At 46.7% G+C, this 16756-nt stretch overlaps 1 protein-coding gene across 1 annotated transcript in view; it reads right to left on the reverse strand.

Moving 5' to 3' along the window:
- The window catches only part of LOC141091143 (saxiphilin-like), a 174411-nt gene that overhangs the window by 138278 nt on the left and 19377 nt on the right, over positions 1–16756 (reverse strand). The window contains exons 7-8 of the mRNA XM_073576540.1: positions 15296–15487; positions 13199–13334 (exon numbers count right to left, since the gene is read on the reverse strand). Of these exons, the coding sequence (XP_073432641.1) occupies positions 13199–13334; positions 15296–15487 (328 nt within the window). The remainder of the gene's footprint in view (positions 1–13198; positions 13335–15295; positions 15488–16756) is intronic.

Genomic DNA, 16756 nt, shown 5'->3' on the forward strand with positions numbered 1-16756 from the left:
ATGTATACCCCCCTCACATGTAAAGCGCCATGGAATAAATGGCGCTATAACAATAAATAATAATAATAATAATAATGACCCAGTTGTTGACCCAGATTGGCATCCATTGGGGGAAGAGGGTGCTGCTTCCAATAACTCAGATGAGGAGCATCCACAGCAGACATCGACATCGCAACAGCTGTTATCTGGCAGGCCCGGAGCACTCCAAAGACAGGTTCCAAACATCAAAAGAGTTGCTGGACAGCTTGTCCAGAGGGTCAAAAGATCACAGCGTGCTAGGCAGCGAAATGTCTGCCAAAGTAGGAAGAGTGCAGTGTGGCACTTTTTTGACCAAAATCCTCATGATCAGGCCAAGGTTATCTGTAAGAAGTGCGCAAAGATCTTTAGCCGAGGGAAAAATCTGAAAAATTTGAATACCAGTTGCATGCTTAGACATTTAACCAGCATGCACTTGCAAACGTGGACACAACACCAAACCTCAAGTGCCACATGTGCAACTGATCACAACGAAGGTAGTCAGCAACGCTACATTGTTTCCCCCACTGTAAGCCCACCGGTTAGCACAGCAGCAAATGTTGAGGTGTCGTTGCAAGGCCACAGCAGTCAGGGAATCCCACTGTTATATCAACGAAAGACTGATTCTAGGCCATCAGAAAGAACACCAACTCCATCACCATCATCAACCCTCTCTCAGTCTGCCCTGTCCACCGCTACTTCCACCATATGCAGCTCTCAAGTCCAGCTCACCCTCCCAGACACTATGAGTAGGTCAAGAAAGTACTCAGTCTCTCATCCGCGTACACTGGGTTTGAACGCCCACATTGCCAAACTAATCTCGTTTGAGATGATGCCCTTTCGGTTGGTGGAAAGCACAGCTTTCCGCGAACTCATGGCCTACGCAGTACCACGCTATGACCTACCCAGTCACCACTTCTTCTCTCGCAAAGCCATCCCAGCCCTCCACCATCATGTGAAAGACCGCATTGTCCATGCACTCAAGCAGTCAGTGAGCGGAAAGGTGCACCTCACAACTGATGCATGGTCCAGTCGGCATGGCCAGGGCCGTTACATGTCCATCACTGCGCACTGGGTTAATGTGGTGGATGCAGGGTCCACAGGGGACAGCGGTGGTGGGACAGTGCTGCCTAGCCCATGGTATAGGAAACAGTTGGCTGTAGGCGTTCGACCCTCCTCCTCCTCCTCCTCCAGAAGCGAAAGCTCGTCCACAGAGCGCAGTCGTACGAGCACTCCATCTGCAGCTGCCACTGTTGCACACGATGTGTCCCCCTATCGAGCAGCTAGTGGAAAGCGTCAGCAGGCTGTGTTGCAGATGATGTGTTTGGGCGACAGACACACCGCCGAGGTGCTGGCCGAGTACTTGAAGCGACAAACTGAGTCATGGCTGGGCAGTGTACATCTTGAGGCAGGCAAGGTAGTTAGTGATAACGGCCGTGATTTTTTGGCAGCCATAGCCCTTTCAAAACTCAGCCACATACCTTGCTTGGCTCACACCTTGAACCTGGTGGTGCAGTGCTTCCTCAAAAATTATCCGGAGTTAACAGCCCTGCTCCAGAAGGTGCGAAGACTGTGCGCGCACATCCGCCGGTCGCCTGTACACTCCGTTCGTATGCAGAAGCTGCAGCGATTGCTCCACCTTCCCAACCACCGCCTCATTATCGACATTGCAACAAGGTGGAACTCCACCCTGCACATGGTGGATCGGCTGTGCGAGCAGAGGCAGGCCATAATGCATTTGTGGGAGGATACACGGCCAGGCACTTTGAGAGCAGACATGGAGTTGACAGGTGGTCGAAGCTGAAAGACCTCTGTAAAGTCCTTCAGTGTTTTGAGGAATGCACACGGCTGGTAAGCGCAGACGACGCCATCCTAAGCATGAGCATCCCACTTATGCGTTTGCTCATGCAAACTTTGACGCACCTTAAGGAGCAGGCGTCTGCAGCCAATGTTGAGGAGGAGGGAATCCTTGATGACATTCAGCCATTGTCTGCTCAGGGACCTCTCCTGGACGAGGTGGAGGAAGAAGAGGAGGAGGAGGATGATGATGGGGATGATTACTTAGGGGAGGAGGATGCATCTCGTGGGGCAAGTGAAAATGTTGGCGTGGCAAGGTCTGGTACAGGGTTTGTGCGTGACTGGAGGGATGTGGATTTGCCAGAAAGTGCTCCTCCACCCAGCACTCGCAGTGCATCATTGACACCGGGAACATTGGCCCACATGTCAGATTATGCCTTGCGGATCCTAAAAAGGGACCCCCGCATTGCCAAAATGATGAATGATGACGACTACTGGTTGGCCAGCATCCTGGATCCACGCTATAAAGGCAAATTACAAAACATCATGCTACAGGAGAACCTTGACCTAATATTGGCTAATAAACAAGCAACTCTGGTAAATCGGTTGCTTGAGGCATTCCCAGCACACAGCAGCGGTGATGGTTCTCACACGAGCCGTACGGGCCGGGGGCAGCTTGGCAGAGGTGTTCGTGGTGCACACAGCAGAAGTGGCGTTGGAGACAGGGGTTTCATGACAATGTTGTGGACTGATTTTTCAAATACCGCTCACACAACTAGTAATACTGCATCGATGGAAAGTGACAGGAGACAGCAGTTGTCAACTATGGTTACAAACTACTTTTCCTCCCATATCGATGTTCTCCCACACAGGTCATTCCCCTTTGACTATTGGGCCGCTAAACTGGACACCTGGCCTGAATTGGCCCAATATGCCTTACAGGAGCTCGCTTGCCCAGCTGCAAGTGTGCTATCGGAAAGAGTCTTCAGTGCAGCTGGATCAATCCTGACAGAAAAAAGGACCCGTCTGTCAACCCAAAATGTGGATGATCTAACCTTCATTAAAATGAACCATGCATGGGTTTCCAAGGATTTTGTCCCACCTTCCCCTGATGACACATAGGGTGACAGAAAAATGGCTTGCTTTGGTCCACCTCTTCCTGGGACTTCACCTATTTCGCCTTTTGCATCAGCTGAATGTCCAACATCAACATATGCCACTTTCTAAAACTCCCTAACTGTGCTGCCTCCCCCCCCATGGCCGGGGTCACCACCTAGCGCACGACACCGTGCGAGTGCCGTTGCCCTGGACAGGTGGGTAGGCCGACTCTTGGGCGCGGGCACTGGCACAGGGTCCCTCATAGTGCAATCAAGTGTCTCTGACGGTGGTGGTGCACACCCGCCGTCAGACACACCGCTGTACTATGAGGGGCCCAGTGCCAGTACCGACGCCCACGAGTGGGCCCCCCTTGCTTGGGCAGGGCCCCAGCATTTGCAATCTTTACCTCTCCCTGCTCCTCCGCTGTGTAATCTGGGCCGTAAAATCCATACTGTGCCTGACACCGTCTGAGCCTGCCTCCTGAGACATATATTTTGAATGTGTCTGCTATCCATACATGTTATCTGGGGATACGGTACCCTTTCTAACCTTTGTGCAATCACGTGCAATCCATACTGGGCCTAACACCGTCTGAGCCTGCCTCCTGAGACATATATTTTGAATGTGTACGCTATCCATACATGTTATCTGGGGATACGGTACCCTTTCTAACCTTTGTGCAATCACGTGCAATCCATACTGGGCCTAACAGCGTCTGAGCCTGCCTCCTGAGACATATATTTTGAATGTGTACGCTATCCATACATGTTATCTGGGGAAACGGTACCCTTTCTAACCTTTGTGCAATCACGTGCAATCCATACTGGGCCTGACACCGTCTGAGCCTGCCTCCTGAGACATATATTTTGAATGTGTACGCTATCCATACATGTTATCTGGGGATACGGTACCCTTTCTAACCTTTGTGCAATCACGTGCAATCCATACTGGGCCTAACACCGTCTGAGCCTGCCTCCTGAGACATATATTTTGAATGTGTACGCTATCCATACATGTTATCTGGCGAAACGGTACCCTTTCTAACCTTTGTGCAATCACGTGCAATCCATACTGGGCCTGACACCGTCTGAGCCTGCCTCCTGAGACATATATTTTGAATGTGTACGCTATCCATACATGTTATCTGGGGATACGATACCCTTTCTCACCTTTGTGCAATCACGTGTAATCCATACTGGGCGTGAGAACGGCTGGCGAGCTGTTAAGCAAGCTACAGCACCTGTGGTTTGCACACGTAAGTTTTTCATTTTTTCAGGAATGACGGTTAGGCCTAATTCCGGAACTGCGGTTGACCTGCACTTACTGGGAAATCATTGTTCGCGGGTAATAATTGTAATCAGTGATCCCCATCACTAACGTTGTTCAGCGGGTTATCTGCACCTGTAAGCGACAAACGCTGGCCTTTTCAGTGTAGCGCACATGCAGCCACGGACATGTAAGGGCATGACACACCAGTTATTGGCCAATCTCATGTGCCAGAGCCTCACGTGTCCCTCTAGTAAGCCGGACTCGGACCGCGGGGCATGACGGAGTCTCGTTCGTTAACGGAATTAAGCTTGCAATGTGTGCATCTGTTCTGTAGCTGGCATGGTTGAGGTTTCCCAGGTGGAGTCGAATTTAACCGTAGGCTCCACTCCTGGTGGTGCCCTTCTGGACATTCCTTTAAGGTTCAGCTTTGCAACCATACTGCCCACGTAAAACAAACACTTTGCCTTCATGAACGCTGTTTGGAGGGTCATGACTCGTGGGAATAACGCCGCCCAATCAGTTAACCTGCTAGAGAGATCCTTCGTTGCTCCCAAGCATGACATCACACTCCCTAGGAAGAAGGTAATGCCACTGTGGCGACCGTACTCCTGGGGGCGACACAAGTGCACTGATGCCCAGCCACTGCTCGATGAATCTGCTGGTACATTGACCCAGGCCACTACATTCCCCTCGCACGCTACACGACCTGAATCTGACCCTGATGAAACTCAGGTTACCCTTCCCATATACAGTTCCATCTTAAACGGTGACAAAGAGGAAGCTGCAGATGAAAGTGCAGGTTCGGCCCACCCGCCATCAGACACACCACCGTACTATCAGGGGCCCTGTGCCAGTGCCGTCGCCAACGAGTGGGCCCCCCCCTGCTTGCTCAGGATCACAGCACTTGCAATGTTGAAATACTGTGCAGTGAGATGGAAGATGGGGATGACGAGGAGTCCAGACAAGTACAGGGATTCCCTAGCGAGGAGACTTATTTGATTGTTTTCAATGTTGGGACAGCAATTTTTGGGGAGCACTATACTCTGGAGAATGATAGATGGGGCCCACCATACACTGGAACATTCCAAAGGTGGACATCAGACACTGGAGCAGCATTTACAGGGCCCATTATACACTAGAGCATTAGAAATGGGGCCCATTATGTTTGGAGCATTATTTGGGCCCATAAGACAGTGGAGCTTCATCCATGGGGACCAACATATACTGTAGCATTATGTGGAGCTCATCATATACTGTTTCAAACATTATATGGGACCAATGATTCTGTATGGAGAAATAGATGGGCCTCTTCATGAGATGTAAAAAGTGAGGTATTTTTCATTGTACTATACCGCTATTTCTCTGCCGTATCGGAGCATGATGAGTTGTGGTATGTGTTAAAGGGGCGCTCTTTCGCCCAGGGCACATGAAAACCTGCAGCCAGCCCTCCCCCCCACAACTTTAGCCAAATAACCCCCATTTTTCAGTGCGTAACTTGTATTATGAAGTTAATTAAGGTTGACAAGCTTAAGTAAGAAGAATTGATGCTTTTGGCATTCAAATGGGCACTGTAGGTGTGTTTCCTGTCCTCCTCTCACTGCCGACTTTTATTCCCCATTGACTTACATTGGGTTTCGTGTTTCGGGACGACCCCGACTTTTCCCTATAATCGGCCGATCTTGCTCGACCCGACTTTTGGAAAAGTCGGGTTTCACGAAACGAAACGCGACCCTAAAAAACCAAAAGTCGCTCAACTCTACTTTTTACTACTCCTCTGAGTTCCTCCATCTCTTCCTTGAGGTTCTTGTTCACACTTTGCCAGGTGGACAGGTGACCTCTAAGCTCTATGACTTCTTTCCCGAGCTCCTCGACCCTGTTCTCGGCCGTTTGTCTCAGGACTCTTTCTCGTTTTAAAATGTTCATCCATCTCTTCTCTGAGGGCCTTATTCAGTCCTTGCCACGTTACCATGTGACCTTTCAGCTCAGAGACTTCTTTCTCTAGCCCTTCTATTCTGTGCTCCCTTTCATCTTAGAGCCACAGTCACTCGCAGTGATTAAGTCACCCCGACCTGCCGAGTCATCCCTCCAGTTACTCACTAATCGTGTGACTACTTCAGCCGTCTTATCCACCATGTCAGCGTCAGTTTTGTCACGAGATGTCCGGTCCGTCCGTTGGGCTGACGCACCCCTTTTCCCGGTCACTTCCACCTCTGACCTCTCCACGTCAGGAGCCGTCACCGACTTCGTATTGGTTAGCCCAACAGGAGGAACGTCTCCACCCTCCTGGCATATATCATCAAACCTGACAAAGTCCCGGCCCCACTCCAAGGCATACACTAAGTCTGATGGTATACTGCCACCTTGGCATTCACTGCCTCCGAGCCCCTCAAACATTATTCTGTCTACCGCATAGTTCACTGTGACCCCATGTATACAGCAAACCTGGACCATTTTCTTGGTCAGACAGAAAGTGAGAGGAGTTCCTACCAGAGTCACCTGACTCTTTGAGTCCAACCGTCCCGAGATCCCTTCCCGGTTTAGCATCACGGTACACACTTGTGGACAGTCATCACCTGGAAAGAATATCCCACATTCTGGAAATGACATACATGAACACTGCAGTTTCCCAGACATACCACTGAGCCAACAAGTGCTGCCATTTCTTCAAACTCGGCCCCTTTCTGGACCACCACCCCAATTTGAGTCACCGCCCCCCTCTGGGACTCCACCTCTTTTTGGGTTACCACCCCAATTTGGGACTCCACCCCCTTTTGGGCTACCACCCCGATTTGGGTCACCGCCCCCTTCTGGGACTCCACTCCGTTTCGGGATCTCCCCATGTCCGTTATACCGGTCTTCTCAGACCACAGTTCACACCACACAGTTTGTGTCTCTTACGATACCACACAAGTCCTTGCTGGCACCACCACAGCTCCTGCTGTCACCGATCACCGACACCACGGCTGCCATTCACACACCACTGCTGGTGTCCTCTTCGTAACCCCGCCGAGTTACTGGAAGCCGCTTGTCCCCTTCGTAACCCCGCCGAGTTACAGGAAGCCGCTTGTCACCTTTTTGACTCCCACTGAGCCACCGCAGGCTGAGTTGAGAAAAGAAGAAAAAAAAACACACCACACAAAAACTCACGTGTCCTGACTGTGTGCTATTCAGGATGCTTCATCTCCGCCTGAGACCGTCCAACACACAGGGCGCACCGGGTGCGATTCAGGGAGCGACCCTCCTCCCAGGGTCTACCCACACACCGGCCTCACCAGGTCCAGGGGCTCGGCAGGTGCTCATCAGGACATCTGTTTCCACCTGAGACTGCCCAACACTCGCGCCTCACCATGTCCAAGGTCACCACATGCTCCTGGGATCCAACTCTTCTCCCAGGGCTGACCCTCTAGGACCTTTCCTCGCTGAACCCTCCAGGTACACCATCTTCCTCACTGACCCAGGTCAGTACCACACGAACACCTGTCCGATACCTGTGTCGGCCACACGGGTCACCGTTTTACTCACTGACCCAGGTCAGTACCACACGAACACCAGTCCGTTACCTGTTTCGCCCACACAGGTCCTCGGGTACCTCTTCTCTGCAGAGGCACCCTAGAAATCACCAGTCTCTTTCTCCTGGGGAAGCGGCCGCACAACGATCCGCACAGTGACTTACTCACTAGGCCGCCCCACGGTTTCCAGAACCACAGCCGGACAGTGGTTTCAGCAATTGCAGGCCGTCACAGGCTCTGCTCACACACGTGGCCGGTCAGCAGCACATTACATGGCTTCCACAACTGTCAGCCCTCCTGGCTCAGCGTTGCCGGCACTGCCCATAGCCTTCTCCACCAATTGTGATGTAGCGCTGTCATTCGGGTAGGGGATTCTCGCTTGGCAGCCCAATAATCACATCCGGCACAGGTTTTCCATAAAACCATTTTAGTCCCTGCGGTTTATTATGCAGCATAAACCGTGACCAATAACATACAGTTCATATCACCAGCATAGCGTCCATTACAGAGCTGTCCTTTGTTAAGCCTGTGGTCACACAGAGTCTCAATGTCCAGTACTCAGGCTCTTCAGCCTCACCGATTTCTCACCCCGTCAGGGTTTACCTCACGGCTGCTACAGCTCACTGCAGACGTTCCATTCCTTCCTCTGGGAACTCTCAGACGCTGGCAGCCATTCCACACAGCCACTTCTCATGCTGTGTGCCAGGAGACACATCTCCTAGCGGGACCTTCCACACTGGACCAACCAGGTTCCTATATTCACCTCATGTGACCTACCCTGGCCACCATATATGGTCCATAGCCATGCCCACCGGGTCACATGGCTATGACCTCATCACAGGTCTTTCACACACTCACAGTCTTTTACTATAGTGTACTAAACACATACATATTCTGCCACTCATCCTCTCTCTTGGGACATCCACACAGCGCCCCCTAGCGGACACAGTGGTCTTTACACCACAATACCATTCCAAATAATTTCAGCTCTGTTGATCAAATCAAAGTTGCAAACAACCTAATGTCGAGTCCGTTTGTGGAGCTTAACTCTAATTTCAGATGTCAATTATCATTTCCACAGTCAGCTCCTGGCCTTATTTTAATAGTAATGATACATATATAGTCAATCTGTTTCTTATCGGGCCCATTCGTTAATGTCAATGTGTAGATTCTCCGTTTGTGATTTTGGAAGAAGGTGTTCATGATGGACAGTTAATTTGTCATACAAAAGTCAATGACTCTTCTTTTAGTCTTGTTTCGTTCAACAAATTCAAAGTTTTCAAAAATGGTTCCATGTTTCTCAATTTAGCATTCAAGTCTCCCATGATAATGAGTAAGTCTTGTTTTGGCATCAATTTCTTCTTGAACTTTATTACAGAATAGGTCAACTATTCTCCTCCACCTCGACATCTGATGTTGGGGAATAGACATGTATAACTGTGAAATGGTTTGGCATTCCTTGTAGTCATATTGCCATGACTCTATCAATGACTGTATTGTACTTCGGGAAAGTGGCAGCCAATCTTTTGTTGAGAATAAAAGCAACACCGTTTCTTCTTTGGTTATCATTGCAAGAATAGTAGACCCAATATTCGTTTGACTAGAAATGTTTAGATTGAGTCCATCTTAGTTTGCATATTCCATTTAAGTCGAGTCCTGTATTGGCCTTTTCGGCTATGACTATGTCGAATTTTTCTTGGTTCATGTTGTGTACGTTCCAAGTTCCGAATGTTATCATATCTCTGCAGATTTTGATCTTCTTTTTCAACAAAGCGATATCAGCACCAAGATGTCCTTGCAGCTTAGATCCTGACTCGTCATGGGCATACTCAAATTGACCATTGGCTCTTCTCCAGTAGCCTGTTGAGTGCTTTCGGACCTAGAGGTGCATCTTCCTGAAATGTATATCGAATTTCTTTAGCTATACCCTCTATCAAGTTTTCTTAGCAAAATACTGAAATAGATTGCCAGGCCTTTCTTCAGCAGAATAATGTGGCACCCGTGAAGGAGGCACACTGAATCAGTATTGTATGTTGTCAATACAAACCAATTCATCTTGCAATGTCCCTTTGCCGACGCTAGTGTTGGATAGTATGTCTAGATTGGCACCTCAGTTGAAACCTGTCCGCCTGGGGATGGTAAAACATTTTTTGATCATTGGTCTCCCGCTGGTCAGCTCGCAACGCTGCATGTGACAGCGGGAGAGCAATGATCAGCGACGCTGCACGCTGGTTTCCAATGTAAACAGCGGGTATCTTGGAGCCGCGCGGCTCTTAGTTACCCGCTGTTTACCTTAGAAACCAGCGTGCATGCTGGTTTCCAGGGTAAACAGCGGGTATCTAAGAACTGCACAGCTCTTAGATACCCGCTGTTTACCTTGGAAACCAGCGTGCACGCTGGTTTCCAAAGTAAACAGCGGGTAACCAAGAGCCGCGTGGCTCTTGGATACTCGCTGTTTACATTGGGAACCAGCTTGTTCGCTGGTCCTGACCGCTGGAGGGGCTGTCTATATGACAGCTCACCAGCAATCAGCTAACTATGTCCAAGCGATCCCATCCATGTCGGATCGTTGGTGGGATCGTTGGGACATTGCTACGTGTAACGGGGCCCTTACTCTGTAAAGTCTTATCTTGTTTGTACAAGTACCCTTTGAATTGCAAAGTCGTGTGAGATATGTTGGAGCTGTAGAAATAAAAATGATAAATAAAATAAACAAAAAAAGTTGCACTCTGTAGTGCTAAAACATGTTGATATGAAATATATGAAATGTGAATAGTAATACTGCTTCTGGATAATAGGAAAAAACTGAGACGCTCAGCACATAATTTGTCCAGTTCATGCATGCCCAGTAGCCAAGGACAAGTTGGTCTCAGAACTGCTGTGAAACGACATGTGTGAATACCTCTCTTAAACTGAAGTCTGAATTTCTGGGTAGAGGTGAGTGAATACCTCTCTTCAAAGCCTGAATTTATGGGTAGGTAGGATTTTTACCTTTTTTTCCTATTATCCAGAAGCAATATGGCTATTCATATTTCACATAATAATGTCTGTAAAGCACTGTGGAATTAATGGCGCTATATAAATGGGTAAAATAAATAAATATATTTCATATCGACATGCTCTAGCACTACAGAGTGCAACTTTTTTTGTTTATTGTATTTGGAGGTGGCTGTTCCTAGTATGCACCTGTTCACACTAGCTTGGAAGTGACAGTCAGTGTTTTGTCATAAAAATAAAAATGATTATTATATTAGATTATTATTATAGAGAGTTTTGATTCTTACTTCAAAACGTAACATAAATTTTTACATGTGTTCTTTAGGCTCCCCATAGAAACCTATAGAGAAAGAAAAACACCAAAAATGCACAAGTCAACAGCGTCTTTAAACACTCAGTGGGAGTGACTTTTCAAGAAATGACATCCTCCCTTGGACAGTTAAACAGTATACAATGAAAATCTAAACAAAAAAACACATCACAAAATAAGCAGAATTTTTTCTACATGGTAACACAGCCAAAAGGTGCCCATGCACTTTAAATAACTGCTGGATGAATGCTATCCCTCCTGACACCCCCATGTACATGAACGCTCGGTAGAATACTCATGTGCTCTGGTGCCAACAGATCAAAAAGATTGGATTTTTAATTCAAAATGGCTGATTCTTATCTTCTCCAACATCATCTATCAGGGTGGAGTCGGGAGGGCTTCATACACATTAGATCAGTGCTTCCCAACTTCCATCCTCAAGGCCCACCACCAGGTCATGTTTCCAAGATTTCCTTAATATTGCACAGGTGATGGAATTATTACCTGTGCAGATGATGCAATTATCACCTGTGCAATGCTAAGGAAATTCTGAAAACATGACCAGATGGTGGATCTTGGGGACCTGAGTTGGGAAACAAAGCATTACATCATGGATCGATCCCATCAAAATTGGAACATTTGGACTACCTTAATCTAATGTACATGGGTTCATTGAAGGGGCTGAATACTGCTGGATAATTGCTCCTTAATTGTTCCAGTGACCCTCATAATGTAAAAACGCTTGATACTGATCTCACAGAGCAGTGCCATGGCAATGATGTTGGTGCTGCAATTCCCAGAAGTGACTTGACATTGGTGTCACGCGACCTCTTCAGCCCACGAGTGGTTGCTGATCTGCTGCAATCTTCACTACAGAACAGATTTCCACTCAATAGATTGGCTGCATTTTAATATTCTCTACTAATCTCGACCACAGATTTGGAATCTAAAGGTGTGACTGATTTTTCTTAGAGAAAAATGCCTTACTTGTGTCACAATATGTCACGACCGAACAAGGGGTCGGTCAACGGACGGCACAACACACAACGGGATGGAAATGGGGTGAGGAAGGCACAGCCAATAGGGAAAGAAGGATTAGACATCGCTTAAGCTCCAATCTGAACCTGTCCCTGCACTCTCCTAATGCCCTAAACGGGTCCTTTCCCCCCTAACCACCGTCACGAACCTCGTCCCTCGCTGTCACCTTGCACTGCCCTGGCTAGTGCACTGGCTGGCAAAGGCGGTAGACTCACCTCTGCATGTGGTACAACATGTGGGGGGGTGATAAACATGAGAAAGACAAGAGGAAAACACTACACTTAGCTTCCTGACTCCACTGCCAAGCTCCACACCACAGAGGACACGGAACCAGGACCTCAAACAGCTGATACACGCGGAGAAAGTGCCTCACTCATCGGCTGGTCTCCCGAGAAACTTTATCACCGACAGTCAGCTGATGCATCAGGTGAATACTTAAAGGATGGTGGGAGTGGTCACCACCCACATCAGCTGACCTAGCTACTCTGCAGTTGCAGCAAGGAAAACTGACATTAACCTCTGCTGGCCTGAAGGGAAAAAAAAGCTACATTTAAATCATAGTGGAACCAGAGCTGCAATGCATCTCAAAATGGATTCTGACAAATTGGTTCTGATGTTTCTTTAGAAAGGAATTATGCTCTGTCAAGCTCCCTTTAACCTGGTTTTATTTATATTGTCAAACAAAGTGCAAGAAAAAAGGCTCAGAGAAGAATCAGGCCGTGTACACACGAACCAGAAGTAGCAGAGCTTTGGAGGCAGCGCATGTTTGCTGCGTCCAAAGCTCTGCCGTCTATTGAACGGAGGTGAATCCACATGTGTTCACTGAACCGTGCGAATTAACCACATTGAATACATTCTGTTGGTGAAATGCTGCGGTCTGGAGAGACGCGCTGAATGTCCATCTTCACTGGTTTCTGTGGACGCATAGTGAGCATGGGATTTCTTGAAATCCCATCCACTATGCTGTAACATCTGTCTGCAGTGGGATTGATGCTGCAAAAGTATGCAGCGTCAAACCCGCAGCATTTACTGATCAGACGATCAGTCTGCATAAACCCTAAAAGTCAAATGGCAAATTTCAAAAGTGAGACAAACACAGCAAAAATAAGCAGCATCTAAAAACTCTTTGTAGAAACACAAACTTAAAAGTTGCATGGTACTTCACCTAAAGGCTCCTTCATCCCCATAGTACGGCTCTCCAGGACCAAGTGTGCACTTATCTTCCTGACCGGCACACTGCTCACACAGGTTCGCCTCTTGGGCTCCTGGGGCACAGCTCGCTGAGAAGATCTCTGAGGCAACTATGGTGGAAACGGAGTGTAGTCAACTTACAGAGATGATGTCACTAATACAGATCGTTGAACTGGAGAGGAGAAACACCAACCAAAAAACGGTGTGCACATCCCCATAATGACTAAAAATAGAAATCTTTATTTGGACACCTGAGACACAGCAAACATTAAAACCACTTAAAAAACATGTATAAGAACATGGTAAATAAACCACACCCCTGAAGGTGGAATAATGAGGGACATAATAAACAATGAACCAGATGGACCAAGCAATGAGAAGCACATAAGCTATGAATAAGCCGCAAAATATCCGCAATATAGCATGCAAAGCGAGACATACACATTCACAAATGGGGCATGATGAAGGTTAGAGAACATGTAAACAACAAGTATAATGAATAGACTGAAACATCCTGCTCCCATTAATATTAAACCCAAAATTGCAGCACATGCAACGGGCATATGTGAGATGTAATGTGAACAGTGGATTTAAATCCAGAGCACAAGGCGTGTGTATCTCTCCAGGTCTAAAAGGCCTGGCAAGATGTAGATGGTACATAATAAATTATTAGTAGAGATGAATAAATATGTTCGAGTGGAGTGGAATTCTAAACAAATTTTTGTAAATTGCTTCTGCGATAAACTAATAATATGGTGATCTCTGGCCTCCATTTTTCTGCACCGTAAAAGGTCATAAAAATATTAGGAAAATACGCTCCCTTTATTGCTTACCTCTCTGGCCCCTCTATTCTCAACATCACCAGTCCACCTCTCGTTACAGCTTCTTACCACCGCCACGAGCCCTGAAATCCCAGGGCCTCCTCACGCTAGGGTTCCAATGAAGCTGATTGCGCACATTTGTCCTGAGCTGAATCAGAGCTGGAAGTCCCAGCTTAGTGAGAGGCCCAGGAGAGTTCTGCACCTGTGCGTGGAAGGTCGCGGTGCATGTCGTTATATGAGATCACGCAAAACCCTATTGTAAGTTAGCTAGGGGATTCAGCGGTAATAAGAAGATGTGGTCAGGACCGAACAGGTGATGAAAAGAAGCGGAGGAGCTGGAGAGGTGAAAGGTAAAGTATCAGTATTTTTACATCTTATGTTTAGTATGCACTGGGGTCTCTCTAGATCCCAGATTATAATAAAGAAGAATAAATTAGTGGAGAAAATCTTAACTACGAATTGAATTTCCTGGGAAAAATTAATTAGAATTTTGCCTGATCCGCTCATCTCTAAATTAGTCAATAGCCTGGAAATCTGCAGGAGAGAACTTTCCGTTTGAAGCGATTCTCTATATTTATTGTTTCAGTAAAAATATTTCCAAATGGCGTTTCAGTGATTTTTACTAATCAAATTGGCCCATTCACACAACAATATGATCTGGTGTACAAGAATCCATACCTTAGACATGCAGAGGGCCTAGGGGACTGTCTGGTGCCCTGTGGAGGAGTGAATATTCTCCATGCACATGGGTGCAGTCTGGCCCAATGCATTTCTATGGATTGCAAATTTTGGATCTGTGAAAGGTATCATTAAACGGATTGCCTTATTTTCTGAAATGGATAAATTATCAATTCCTTGTGAAAACAAGCTCCTTTGCGATTTACTTCTTATTACAAAATGTTTTTATTCTCAAGAATGAAGAGATATTTAATTCTATAGTTTACTGCACATCGCCTAGGTTACCGGCCACCTCAGAGGAAAGGATATACGGAAGGACTTGTAAGCTGACTGGCATTCATCTTGTAAGCGCTGATATGAAGTTGGCCGAATCTCTAGCTCCCGATGCTGTCTGGAGCACTTTGTCGATGCTGCGGAGTCATCGTTGCTTCCGCTAGCGGCATTGAGCCATCCGCTCGGCCATGGTCATACCGCACTAAATTCTGCATTTCATTGTATTAGCTTATACAATGGTATTACACTTTGATGTTGGTGCTTCCCTCATACTCTGTTGTACCCGCACCCGCTTGTACCTTTTTCCATAGATTTTTGTTCCGGTTCTTCCCACAAGAGTAATTTCTTCTTTAGGAGAACATTCAAAGGAGCGACCCAGCCTGCCGCCTCTCCCACCGCAGAATGACAGGATCTCTTGCCTTTCAATTGATCAAGTTGGAAGCTGCTCGATTTTTTCACCACAGCGACGGCATAGTGCAGCGTCACAGGAGCTGGAACACACAATTAATGATGTAATAATGACCAAGAATGTTATAAACATTTTATAATTATTTTTCAGGAAAAAAATGGAAAAAAAAACTTGATTACATGGTTACACCTTCAATAGTATAGAAAGGAAACACCTGTTAGGCTTTGAAACAACAACATATAGTTACATATACTGAAAAAAGACACAGGTCCGTCAGGTTCACCTCTATCTCTAGATTATCTATACCCACAATGCTATTTGTTGAGAGAAAAGCATCCAGCCTTTTTTCAAATACTGATATATCTGCCATTACTACGTCTTGCGGTCGGGAATTCCACAGTCTGACTGCTCTAACTGGAAAGAACCCTTTCCTATTTGGCAGCCAGATTCGCCTTTCTTCACCCAAAATGAATTAATGAATGTCACCTGGTCCTTTGTAAGGTCTTTAAAAGGAATAAGTCATATGTCAGTCTTTTAAATTGACCACACATGTTATACATATAAATGAGATCTCCTCTGAGACGTCTTTTTTACCGAGTTAAACAATCCCAATTTTTCTAATCTCACATCAGAGGAAAGACCTTCTATACCATGTAATAATCTAGATGATGCCTGTAGGCTAGGGACACTCGATCGTAGATTCTTTTTTCCTAGAGAATCGTATCGATTATGTAAATGATACTCTGATCAGAGTTTGATCCTGGCGTCAGCTTAATGTGATCCGAATCTCTCGGGTAGGGGAATTGTAGCACAGTTGATGAGATGATGGATAACAAGATTTCATTGTGTGAGTCTATGGAAATCAGGCTGCACTCAGATGTTATCAGAGTGCATTCTGATGTTTTCCACGCACCCAGAGACTTGAATGGGTGAGCGCAATTTGATTTGCATTGCAAATTGCAGCACACTGAGATTTTTTATACCATGCTGAGGGCTCACTCATACTAACGTATAACACGGCCGAGTGCCAACTGATGTTTTATCGAATAGCACTCGGACTAATATTATGGGGCAGTGCAGACTAGTCATTTTTATCTCATGCTGATCGGCATGAGAAGACAATCATATGCTGATTGCATGTAAAATATCATTGCAATCCGATGTATGCGCACAGAGACAATGAAGAAGATGGAGAAATTAGGTTCTCCATCTTCTCCATACCTGTGCTGTGATTCTCTCATGCGAGAGAACCGGATCACAGTAAGATGACACTTGTCTCAAACTGTCACTCATTAGGATAATCGATCCAATTCTCTTGCATGAGGGAATATACTCTAGTGTGTGCGTACCA

This window comes from Dendrobates tinctorius, unplaced genomic scaffold (genome assembly GCF_039654945.1).
Source record: "Dendrobates tinctorius isolate UK_male_01 unplaced genomic scaffold, ASM3965494v1 ptg000049l, whole genome shotgun sequence".
Lineage (NCBI taxonomy): Eukaryota > Metazoa > Chordata > Amphibia > Anura > Dendrobatidae > Dendrobates > Dendrobates tinctorius.